The following is a 12,898-nucleotide window of genomic DNA, read 5'->3' on the forward strand; positions in this document are numbered from 1 at the left end:
AGGAGATAAATTCACACAACAGCCACAGAGACATTTAAGCATCAGAGATGAAATTAGCGACCAAGGAGACAGAGAGAGAAGCTGTATCTGACTCACATTATCTGATGTCCTCTTCTTTCTATCATGGAAATGAAGCATCCATGTCATAACGTCCATTTGTGGCTGTTGGTCATCTTGTTTGTTAGTTAACAGAACTTTGTGGCTGCTGGTTAACCAGTCTGATACCATTAGCAACAATGACAAAAAGCTAACCCTCCTGGTTATTTCTCCGGTTGCTTTTCTCTCCAGCCACTCTCCAGTGGCGTCCTGCCGCTGCTGCGCTGCCCAGTCCAGATCCATTTTCCTGTCAGCTTAACAACAGTCCTTAACAGTCCTTCAGGGTTGCTACAACAAACCAACTGTTGCGTTGGCTAACGCAAGCTGCTCGATAAAAGAAGTGAAACGTAATTTATCTATATTTTACTGGTCCTCTTCTCTTACCAGTTCGTCACACTCACGTACATTACAGTGGTAGAGAATTGACGATGAAATCTGAAAAGTGTCATTGGACCAACGCAATGTCAATATTGCATTCAGGTTGTTGATTGGTTAGGGAGGACGTCCTCCCTTGTTGCGTCATTTTATGTGTCTTGGCCAATCATAGATTAGCATGAAAAAAATGAAGTACATTAAATGGATGTAAGAGACTCTGCCCTGAGGAGGACAGCAGGTAGCTGTCCTCCTCTGCCCCACACTCCCCCCCACTGCCCCCCACCACCACTTCACACAGGCAGCCTTTTCTCCTCCTACCCTGCAGGTGTCACTGTTGAAGCATTTTAATCAGAATTTCAATTACAATGGATTTTTTCCGTTACATCTTGCCATTTTTAATATGTCCTCCAGACTGGTGTCTTTCCCGTTGCATGAAAACTGCTGCTATTAAACCCAGTCTAAAAAAGAAGAACCTGGACCCAAAAGCACTTAGCAACTATAGGACAATCTCCAACCTCACCTTCCTGAGTAAGATCATTGAGAAGGTTGTATATAAGCAATTAAACTGCTGTCTTACAGATAATGATATTTATGATAAATTCCAATCTGGCTTCTGCACGTCTCATAGTGCAGAATCTGCTCTTTTAAAAATTGTTAATGACATGAGGATCAACATTGACATAAAAAACCTCATACTAATACTCCTAATACTCCTAGACCTAAGCTCTGCACTGGAAACAGTGGATCACGGGATTCTACTGGAAAGGCTAAGAAACTGGGTGGGTCTGTCTGGTAAGGTTCTCGGGTGGTTTGAATCCTACCTGCATAATAGAAATTTCATTGTCACACTTTGGAACTTCCACTCCAACAGACACAAATAGTGTGGGGGGTCCCACAAGGCTCCATCCTGGGTCCTCCTCTGTCCAACCCTTGGTCATATTATCAGCAAACATAACATCAGCTACTATAATCACGCCGATGACACGCAGCTTCTCATATCACTATCCAGATAGTCAGCTGCTAGGAAGAAATCAACCACTGGGTGGCAGCAAACTTCCTTCAGCTGAACAGATAGAAAACAGATTTTGGTTGTAGGTGCTAAAGCTTAGAGACAGCGGATCTGCAAGTACCTGGAGTCCAGATCACTAAAGACAAGTGACCAGATTAAAAACCTAGGTTTAAGGACCATATCAATGGAATCAACAGGGTTGCCTTTTTCAAACTCAACTAAACTAAAGACTTAAGAAATCCCTCATCACTTGAGCATTTTCTTAAATGAACACACCATATCTGTACAGTATGTTTGTTTGTATGTGTCTATGTACATGTGTTTTTAAACCCATATACATGCACATGGATCTTTCTGTTTATCTGCACATTTTTTCTGTTTATTTATTGTTTGTCGTTTTTATGCAAAGCACTTTGAACTGCTTTTGTATGAGATGGTGCTATACAAATAAATTTGAATTTAATTGAGTTGAATTATGGTGATTTTATGCCTCCAAGCCAGCGACAGCCGTGGCTAGAGGCATTATGTTTTCGGGGTATCCGTCTGCCTTCCGTCCCATTCTCGTGAACGTGATATCTCAGGAACACCTTGAGGGAATTTCTTCAAATTTGGCACAAACGTCTACTTGGACTCAAGGATGAACCAATTAGATTTTGGTGATCAAAGGTCAGGACCACTCGTGAACGCAATATCTCAGGAATGCCTGGAGGGAATTTTACTACATCTGGCACAAACATCCACTTGGCTTTAAAGATGAATTGATTAGAATTTTGTGGTCAAAAGTCAAGGTCACTGTGACCTCACAAAAATGTTTTTGGCCATGACTCAAGAATTCATACCCTAATTATGACAAAGTTTCCCACAAATGTCTAATAAGATAAAATGATGAAGTGATGACATTTTATATTCAAAGGGTCAAAGATCAAAGTCCCTTTGACATCATAATGTTCTCCTACTTTTCTTGCCATTATTAAGTGCCATAACTCTGGAGGGGGAGATTGTGACCATATTTCACTTTTGGTCAGATACTGAATTGATGACACAAATCATGGGTGCCCACCTTGAAACTGTGGTGATTGTGTAGATCCTCTGTGCTGCCTGATTGAAGATGTGTGTGAAGCATCAACGTTTTAGAATTTGTAGCTTCTTTGCAGCAAGATCCATATCTGAAGCATTGTCTACTGTCATGGCAATGTTCTATCAGAATCAGCTTTATTGGCCAAACATGTGAACACGTACAAGGAATTTGACTTTTTTTTTGTTTCTCTCAATGAACTTATACACTAATAGACATATAGCAGAACAAGAACAACAATGCTGAAGCAAGGGAAAAGATGATGAATAACAAGCTAGACAACAACAAAAGGAATAGTTTTCCAAATACACTTGACTAGGAAAGGTTTGCTTATCACTGTAGCTGTGAAAACAATCTTGTAATGAATGGGTGATGAGCCAGGGCTGAATTATTCACTGGAATTATTCATGTCAATATAGTGATAACTTCCATTTCACCACAAAATACACTTAATACCTTTTATTAATACCTTGTATTAAATTCTTTCAAAGTCTTCACTATAAATATTATATGGGTCTGGACAGACATGGATGTAAACTGGTTGGTGGAGGCATTCAATGGCAAGGTGGTATTTCTAGTTATTTAATAAAGTCCAACCCTTTATTTTAGATGTAGATGGGAAGGTGATCCACCTGGTGGAGCGTGCCCCCCCTCAAACCACCACGTCCTGCTCTGGGGGTGCAGGAGTGTCCACTGAAGGGGCAGAGGGTGGAAGCAGCACCAGCCATGCCTCCACCTCCTCCCAGGGTGCACCACATGACCGCAATGGCAACAGTTACGTCATGCTGGGAACCTTCAACCTCCCTGTCAACATCATGGATCCTCAGCAGATACAGGTGGGGGTGACCCTGCCTCTTGCAAACCTACACTTCACTGTGTTTTTCTGTGTTATGTTTTGTGACAGCTAGGATTTGTTTTGTAGATGTCCATCCAACAGATGATGGCTGGAGTTGGTGAAGCCGGAAGGAATGCCAGGGTCAGCACCAGCTCTGGGGTAAAGGCTCATCATCATCAGTACTCATCATTTCATAGCTTCTGTGTCAGTCTTTCTGTAAAGCTAACAGATGTTTGTATGCATAGAGCAATAGCTCAGTGGATGTGCAGATTAATTTGGACCATCCGGTGCAGAGTGAGCCCAGGATGAGGCTGCAGCTGGCTGACAACCTGCTCAGAGATGCTTGCTCTCTGATCCACAGGCTGGAGGTACACTTTCTGTTTGCTTCTCACCCCCTTCAGCATTGTCACTACATATCTCAGCAAGGCAAGTCATTAATCATTTTCAGGAGAAGTAAGGCTATTCAGAAATGCCATCAGCATCAAATTAATTTTCATGGATTTTGTTACTCCTGTGTATTTTTTTTTCTTCATTTGGTATGTCCCATTTATGTATCTGTTACTATTGATACTCAAGAAAACATCTAAACTTGATGATTGAGGAAAGATCAGAAATTTTAAAAGGCACCTTTTTAACATGATTTCTAATTAGATTTTTGGATGTTTATTGTCTACTGTATGAATATGGGAGAAATATCACTGATAAACCGATATTTCATGCTGATTCTAGCAGTATGTGTAAGTTATGACTTTGAGAAAAAGATGAGTGGTTTTAGACGCAAACTGCATGCTAAGGGTTATATGAATACACCAAGTTTTTCCCCATAAAGAAATTACTCAGACCCCATAGCTGTGAATGTTTCCGCAGAAGTTCATAGTCCCATCAAATGGATGCGCTCAGTGTCCATGTTGAACCAACAGGTGTGCAGGTATATGTGTTTGTGAAGTCATGTGTTCTTGTGTTGTAGGATGTGTCCAGTGACAGCAGCTCCCACTCAGAGTCAGATATACCTCAGTCCTCTTCTTCCCTGCCTTCCTCCTCTGCAAGAGGGGCTACAGGATCACAGCCCATGGACACCACCCCTCCTCCTGCTCCATCATCCTCCACCTCCACACAGACTGAGAGACCACCCAACACTGGACCCAAGTAAGTCAGTCACTTCAAACAGTCAATTTACACCAGAAGGGTGACTATTCTTACTCTCAGTTTTACCTGGGAGCTCTTTGTTTATTTGTTAAATCGATTCATTACTTTCTTTTCCATACATTTCAAGGGACATGAGAAAACTGACTTTTTAAAAGCAAAGTTAACATTAACTGATTACAGCAAGTTCCAGGCTATTGCATTTAGTGCCATCCATTAAGACCACTTTAGATTTCTCTTGAGAATTCTTAAGACGATGAAGTTTTTATAATATTACAGCAAACATAAGAAGTAGCAAGGACATCCAAGCAGATCTAGAATATGTCTCAAAACAGTGGCAGCATAAACAGTGTGAACGTTTACAACACAGCATTCTCCAGCAGAGCCTCTGTAACTCTTACCCATTCTGTCCTCTGTGTTTGTCATCAGCCACCCGAGTCCAGCAGAGTTTGTGGAGGTGCTCTCTGAGGTCAGGAGGGTGGAGGAGAGGTTACGACCCTTCATAGAGAGGACCCACTCAATCCTCGGGGCAGCAACCTCAGCAGACTACAACAACAACGTAAGGAGTGTCGCTGCATGAATAACAAAAAAATCATATCACAATATGACTTCTCAAAAAAGTGAGGTAGTACATCCAAAACTGTACCTTGTTTACTGATGCTTTATGCAATTCAACAGGAATAACCTTTATCGCACTTTATCTGTATACTGAAATGCATTGCCCTAAAAAAGACCATACTTGGTTACTTGGGCTGCAACTAACAAATATTTTCATTATTGATTAATCTTTATATTATTTTCTTGATTAATCGGTTAGTTATTTTGTCTGTAAAATGTCAGAAAATGGTGTGCTGTGCTGTGTAACTACTCCTGGAGCGGAGCAGTGAACTTGCGCGCTGTGCACGTGCAGATGTCCATATAAAGAAATCCGTCACAAACTGACGCCAGCTCGGGCTGAAAGTAGAAAAACCATTGGACACCGAGCGTTCAGAACAGTCTGAAGCCAGGGCTCTCTGCTCACAGGGACTACTGCTACATACATTTACCTTGTTATTTGACACGTTAGCCACTTTTAACATGAATATCCAACATTGTGACATTATAAACATGTCTGAAAATAAGGAAAAGCATAATATGTCCCCTTTAAGCGCTGTCTCTATGGCAACAATCATAACGCCAGGTTGGCTCGACTGGGAAGAAGACAGCTGTCTGTCCCTCACTGTCTGCTTATATAAGGAGCATTTCATAGATGGCACATATATGAAAATAGGAGCATTTTTATATATGACACATATATATATAAAAATTCCTTCACAGGAGAGATTACAACTCAAGGAAATCTGACCTTTTGTACAAAGGAAGTACGTTGGTCAATGCCACAAATTTGCTTAAATTTGATTGCTGACCTAGAAATAGTGAAGAATCTTAAATATTTCTTCTTCAGTTTACATGTCATAACTTCTTGTGTTTTTAAATGTTTCTGAATCCTAAAACTTTGTGATTATTTCCAGGCTCATGTGAGAATATTAGAGATTTTCAATGTGTTCTCAGACTTTTGGACCCCACTGTAAATAAAATATTAATAGATTATCAAAATAGTTGGTGATTAATTTAATAGTTGGCAAGTAATCGATTAATCACTTAATCGTTGCAGCTCTAGACCTGACCAATCTATGGTGTTAAATCATGATTTTCCCAGATTTAGGACATTTTAGGGGCATTGATTAGTCGATTACTCTTCATCATGAACACCTGATATTCATGAGGCTGAAAAAAGCAATTCAAGTTTGTGCAGTTAATAGAGTTTGGTGAATCTGACTTCACACTCACAGAAAAAAGTCAGAGAGATTTAGGAGAAGTTTACAAAAATGTTCTTGCATGAGACCCATTGTCATAAACATATGACTGTATTACACTAACTTTTGATATCCGTAAGTAAGGTAAGTGTAAAATCTAAACACACCCTATTTAACACCACCCTACTTTAAACATGTAGTGTATAAATGCAGTGCAAGATACGCTTTTTATTATCAATTAAAAGTAAACTATTGAACAGGCTGTATATATCATTCTTTCTACTAACATTTAATGTAAGCCATATCCCATTCGACAAAGTAATTTTTGTACCACTAGGATTGGGAGTAGGGTGGAGGTATCAGATATTTCTGCAGCTACTGGCCAGATTGCCATGGAATTTACTTTGGAAATTCATGGTCCTTAGAAGATGAGGCCTAATTATTTTTTCTTTTACTTTTTATTACTTTTCTCTAATATTATTATTATACCAAAGCCCACTTGTACGCATGACACACTGTAATCTATTAGGCTAAATGTCTAAAATGACTCCATGACCATTCCTCTAATATCACCCTCTGGACAAACTTTACATTTTTAGAGCCAGTGATGATGAGGCTCAAAGAAAAGGTATGTTAAAAGTATGTTCTTTGTTATGTCCTCTGTTCTGTTTCATGTTGACAGGTACTAACAAAGCCATGAATTTTATTGTCACAATTGTCTAAAGCTGTTTCATAAATGAATGCGTCTTCATTCACAGACGCAGGAACGAGAAGAGGACCAGCGCGTTCTCAACCTGGTCGGAGATGCTCTGCGTCTCCTTGGCAACACCTTGGTTGTCCTCGGTGACCTGCGCTGCAACCTGGCCACCTCTCCTCCACGTCACCTTTATGTGGTCCGCCCCATGGCCCACTACACCCATCCGGTCCTGCTCCAGGCTGGTCTACCACACATGCCCATTCCAGTAAGTCCTCAGCAGTGAGTTTCATGCAATAAGTGACCTACCACACATGCCCATTTCATTAAGTCCACAGCAGTGATTTTCATGCAATTAGTGAACATTTCTGTGAGCTGTGTGGAAATACGAAACAAGTCAGAGGTCCAGATTTACTAAGAAAACAACCTTCTCTTAAATTGCAGTGATTTGGCTCACAAAGCATTTACTTTGGCTTCTGTTCAGCTCTGCCTGAGAAAACTGTTACTATTAGTCAATATACTCTACATATTATAATATTGTAATGATCCACGTATAAATAATATTATTATATCTACCGTGTAACTAATTATTAATACAGTTGAAGGCAATAAACACATTCATGGGAATGAAATTAGATAATATAATCAGATGTGCACAAATATACACAAGGCACTGCAACTGGTGAAGGGATGGAGATAGGGAAAGGAAGCAGGTGGAGGTGATGTGTTGATATTATTGTCAGTAGGTGCTATTATGACTATGACTCATTATTGACATGTGGATGTGTTCAGGCTTGGACTCTTATCAAGCATGAGAAATTTGGGGCAGATTGGACAATGTAAAGCTGAGTTACAACAACTTCCTGTTTAATGCCCCAAACATGTTTTGGGCAAAATTCACCAGCACGCTATGCCAAGGGCGTTTCATGGAAACTAAAAAGCTTCGCAATTTAGCATCACAAAGGCGTTTAGATGTAATCAAATTTGTACCAAATTTGAAGTCGGGTGAAATTTCTAGGAGGAGTTTGTTAAAATACAATGCCTGTCAATGGCTTCACTTTGTGAAAAAACTGCAAAGTAGATTAAAAATGGCTGACTTCCTGTTGGACTTAGGCTATGGCTCCAAGGGGCTTTTCTTTAAGTCTTGGGACAGTACATCTGCCTACCAAATTTGGTAAATATTCTTCAAATTTAAAGGTGGGGGCTTTGGCTTTTAATTTTCTAGGAGGCACCTTTGAGCCATTTTACCACTCTTATGCCCAAGACCCACATCAGATATCAAGGTACTTGATGCATGTGCAAAGTTTTGTGAGTTTTCGAGCACCCCAGCACCTCAAAAATGTTAAAAGTAAGTAGGGTCGCTATAGAGCCAATGTCCCACACCCAAGCCCTATTGTGATACTAATCGCAAGACTTATTAGTTCAAACATAGGCGCAAACTTCCATGAGTTTTTGCGCATCCTAAAGGCATCGAACATGTTTGTAAAATGAAAATTGACACATGAAATCCAAAATGGCTGACTTCCTGTTGGGCTAATAAATTTGAATACATATGTATCATGTTGAGCTAGATGAGAGCAATGAACCGAATTTCATGAACATCAAAGAAACTTTGTTCCAAAATGGCCCCTTGTGCTCGGACCCTAATAACAATCCTTTCAAGAAAATAGATTCCTCGCACTTTCAGTGCCAGGGACCGTAGGGCTCCTTGTACTTTTGTGCTGGAGCCCTAATAATAATAATAATAATAATAATAATAATAATAATATAATAATCCCTTCAAAAACAGTAGGTTCCTCGCACTTTCAGTGCCGGGGACCATTGGGCCCCTGGCACTTTCGTGCTCTAAATATCGGTGCATTGGACTACATATACGATATTGATATATCTGTGATAGTCCAATACCGGCCGATAATATCGGCTGACTGATATATTGGTCGGGCTCTAGAGCGAACCAACCTCAAGGTGAAAGGTATGGTGTTGGAAATGAGAGACTTATACCTGACATGTCAACATTCATTTGTAAAGCAGAGGGAGCTTCTCAGAAGGCCTTAAACAATTTTCTACTTCACTGATAGTTATATTTTCCAGCTTGATATCACAGTGTGGTGTTAATATGGGATCTAGTTGAAGTAAATGTGATTTTTTTCCCTCAGATAAATCTGGGGACAACAGTGACCATGACATCCAATGGGAGACCTACAGCTGAAGGACAACGCCAGCCCTCTCAGGCCACTGGACAACCAGATCAGCAGGCTCCAGGCCAGGCTCCACCTCTTCAGTCCAATGGGACCACTCATCATCAAGGACAGGGAGGACCTCGAGTTATCCGGATCACCCACCAGACCATGGAGCCTGTAGTCATGATGCAGATGAACATTGATGGTACTGTATATGTGCTGCTAGGTCATCATAGAATTTGATTATACATGTTAGTAATGCTATGGACGCATGAGTGTAATGTGTCTGAAAAACCACAATATCTAATGTATTTCAATGGGAACTCTGGGTTACATGGATTGATGGAGCACAGTGTGAAAGCACTGTATGTCAGTTAGTGAGACAGATAAAACAAAGTGAACTTCTTACTGAGCTCAGATCATCTGCAATTGCAGCGATAGATTGATGTGGAAGTTAATACAGAAATTAAAACATAGAGAAAACAATATATTGGTATTTAATATGTAGGGGTGAATAAATAGAGAAATAGATTCATGTGGAAATAAAAAATAATAAGAAAATAGGGAAGTAAAAACTAAGGAAATAAATACAGAGATAAAGAAACAAATAAAAACAGAAAAATATAATATTCTTTCCATTTTTATTGCCCACTTCATCCTTATTCATCAGTTTATTTTTTGTTTATCATTGTAAGAGTGAAGTGGTATTAGTGTATTCTGGTCTGTGAATTCATTGGATGCTAAAAGCCAAATGTCCCATGTAAATATGTAAATGCCACATAAGATACATATCTGGTCCAGGTCACATGTTGTTTCTCTGTCTCTGTCACTCTCACTGCTGTCAGATACAGGATTCACTAATCAAACCCACCAGCATATCACTTCATCTGACAAGTTGAGATGACACAACATGATTGATGATTTATACAAGGCACACATGATTTAATGAGCTACAACTGAACTTGATCTGAACCCTGTAGGGAAAGTGGGTCACTGCATTATAAAAGGAGATATGTGATATATTATAATATATGTAATGCATCTCATGTTTGTTTTCGTTGAATAGGTGATTCAGCTGCTGGCTCTCAGGTTCCAGGACAGGCAAATGCTCCAGGTCAAGGTCAGCCTGGTGAGTGATGCTCTGTGATTGGATAGTTTGTTGCTATGGTAATAGATGCTTCTTCCTGCATTAAGTATTTTTTTGGCCACTTGGGTGCAGAATAAGTTAGAGTGGACACAGTCAAAAATGTGTTTATCATGAGAAACCTCTCACTGTATGCAGGAGTGACACCTGTCCACTTCCCTGGACTGCCCCCTGAGTTCATGCAGGCCATCGTGCACCAGATCTCCCACCAAGCTGCTGCCATGGCTGCTGCAGCCTCAGCAGGCCACCCAGCACAGACAGTGTCCGGCCCTAGCTCCATACCTATTGCTGAAGGAACTGCTTCCCCACAACCCCCCCACCCTGCTCAGGCCAGAGTGGTCATCACCAGACCATCCTTCTCCCCCCGTATCCCTCAGCCTGTAGGAACCAGAGGAACCACCATCAACCTGAGGGCTACAGTACCAACAGCAGGCCAGCAGCCACGACAGGTGAAGTAGACTTCACACATTAATGAACTGTTCTGCCATAAATATGTAAGTGCTTGTTTAACTCACCCTCCTTTTACCTCTCCGTTAGCAGGGCACACCACTGGCTCCATCCTCCCTCACCCAGATGATCAGTGGTCTGGTCGGTCAGCTCCTGATGCCTGGGCAGACCGGTCAGTATGAACCCATTTACCCTGTATTCCTGTCACAGCAGCTAACAAAACAAATGTTCAGGTTAGTCAGTACTGCTATAAAATATGAACTAACTTGCAGACAGATGTAAAGTACTTATAGTGCATGTTTGTGAAGCAGCTCTTCTTCTTGTCTCCTTCTTTAATGATAGTGAAGTGAGTTTCAAAAATATTTGAATGTGTTTTTCTACTTTTCAAGTAGCCTATGGTTTCTCTTTATTTCCATCTGGTGAAATAGTCAACTTGCAGAGATTTGAAACAAAAGCAGGGGATACACTTTAAAACTTTAAAGACATCTCAGACATAATGACTTCCATCAACATGCACTAATTTCTTTTACTCCTGACAGTTTGAAAGGAGCACATATTGAAAGACTGAGTAGATACAGACAACAGTGTGTTGTTGCTGTGGGTATGTAGTTTGCTATTTGTGACTACACCTGGAAAACTCACAAGCAGCAAAGTGTGCTGCGTTACAATAACAACCACCCAAACCTTGAGCTGTCATGTCATTAGCTGCAGCTTAATTACAAATTTAACATTTTTAACTTGATTTGTATATTTTATTGTGTATATATTTTTTAATCATTTTCTTATGCTTCATTTTTATATGTTTTGGGTTTCTTTATTGTGTTAAAATATTATTGAAATGCACAATAAATAAATATATCTTATGGGGTCCTTAGCCCCGTCCGGTTGGTTAGCCATCACCACTTTGTCAGTCTGGATCTGGAAGTCCCACAGGATCTTGGCTTGGTCATTCTCAACCACCTTAGGAGGTGTCTTCCATTGTGACCTTGGGACTTCCAGCCCATGCTCAGTGCAGATGTTCCTGTACACTATGCCAGCCACTTGGTTATGGCGTTCCATGTACGCTGTTCCTGCCTACATCTTACACCCTGCTATTATGTGCTGAACTGTCTCAGGAGCATCTTTGCACAGCCTGCACCTGGGGTCCTATCTGGTGTGGTAGATCCCCGCCTCTATTGATCTTGTACTGTGTGCCTGTTCTTGTGCTGCCATGATCAGTGCTTCTGTGCTGTCCTTCAGTCCAGCCTTTTCCAGCCACTGGTAGGATTTCTTGATATCAGCCACTTCTTCTATCTGTCGGTGGTACATACCATGTAGGGACTTGTCACTCCATGATGGTACCTCCTCCTCCTCTGCATCATCGAGTTTCTGCTGCCTGAGGTATTCACTTAGCAGTTCATCTTTGGGGGCCATCTTCCTGATGTATTCCTGGATGTTGGTTGTTTCGTCCTGGACAATTGCTCTGATGCTCACCAGTCCTCGGCCTCCCTCGTTCCCCTTAGTGTACAGTCTCACCCTCACCCTCCATGCATTGTGAGGAGCTTTCTTGTCTTGATATCAGTGGCCTCTATCTCCTCCTTTGGCCAGTTTATTATACCAGTGGGGTATCTGATGACTGGCAGGGCGTACGTGTTGATGGCCCGTATCTTGTTCTTCCCATGCAGCCGACTTTTCAGGACCTGCCTTACTCTGTGTAGGTATTTGGCTGTGGCTGACTTCCCTGCAGCCTCCCAAAGGTTCCCATTTGCCTCCGGGATCCCAAAGTATTTGTAGCTGTCCTGAACATCTGCAATGCTGCCTTCTGGCAGTTCAACCCCCTCGGTTCTGATCATCTTCCCTCTCTTCGATAGCATCCGACCACACTTATCTAGTCCGAATGACATTCCGATGTTATTGCTGTGGATCCTGGTGAGGTGGATCAGTGAGTTGATGTCTCGCTCGTTCCTGGCATACAGCCTGATGTCATCCATGTAGAGGAGGTGACTGATGGTTGTTCCACTTCGGAACCGGTACCCGTAGCCACTCTTTGAGATGAGCTGGCTGAGGGGGTTTAGGCCTATGCAGAACAGCAGCGGGGATAGTGCATCGCCTTGGTATATGCCGC

The 12,898-nt window shown here is 41.3% G+C and overlaps 1 protein-coding gene across 3 annotated transcripts in view; it reads left to right on the plus strand.

Annotated features, from left to right (window-relative positions):
• bag6l (BCL2 associated athanogene 6, like) overlaps positions 1-12,898 on the plus strand; it is a 36,048-nt gene that overhangs the window by 1,642 nt on the left and 21,508 nt on the right. For all 3 annotated transcript variants that reach the window (XM_067611732.1, XM_067611731.1, XM_067611733.1), the window contains exons 4-13: positions 3,165-3,391; positions 3,478-3,549; positions 3,636-3,758; positions 4,358-4,536; positions 4,963-5,092; positions 7,088-7,291; positions 9,180-9,408; positions 10,270-10,332; positions 10,486-10,796; positions 10,888-10,966. In XM_067611732.1, coding sequence (XP_067467833.1) covers positions 3,165-3,391; positions 3,478-3,549; positions 3,636-3,758; positions 4,358-4,536; positions 4,963-5,092; positions 7,088-7,291; positions 9,180-9,408; positions 10,270-10,332; positions 10,486-10,796; positions 10,888-10,966 — 1,617 coding nt within the window. The remainder of the gene's footprint in view (positions 1-3,164; positions 3,392-3,477; positions 3,550-3,635; positions 3,759-4,357; positions 4,537-4,962; positions 5,093-7,087; positions 7,292-9,179; positions 9,409-10,269; positions 10,333-10,485; positions 10,797-10,887; positions 10,967-12,898) is intronic.

This window comes from Thunnus thynnus, chromosome 15 (genome assembly GCF_963924715.1).
Source record: "Thunnus thynnus chromosome 15, fThuThy2.1, whole genome shotgun sequence".
NCBI classification, from domain to species: domain Eukaryota; kingdom Metazoa; phylum Chordata; class Actinopteri; order Scombriformes; family Scombridae; genus Thunnus; species Thunnus thynnus.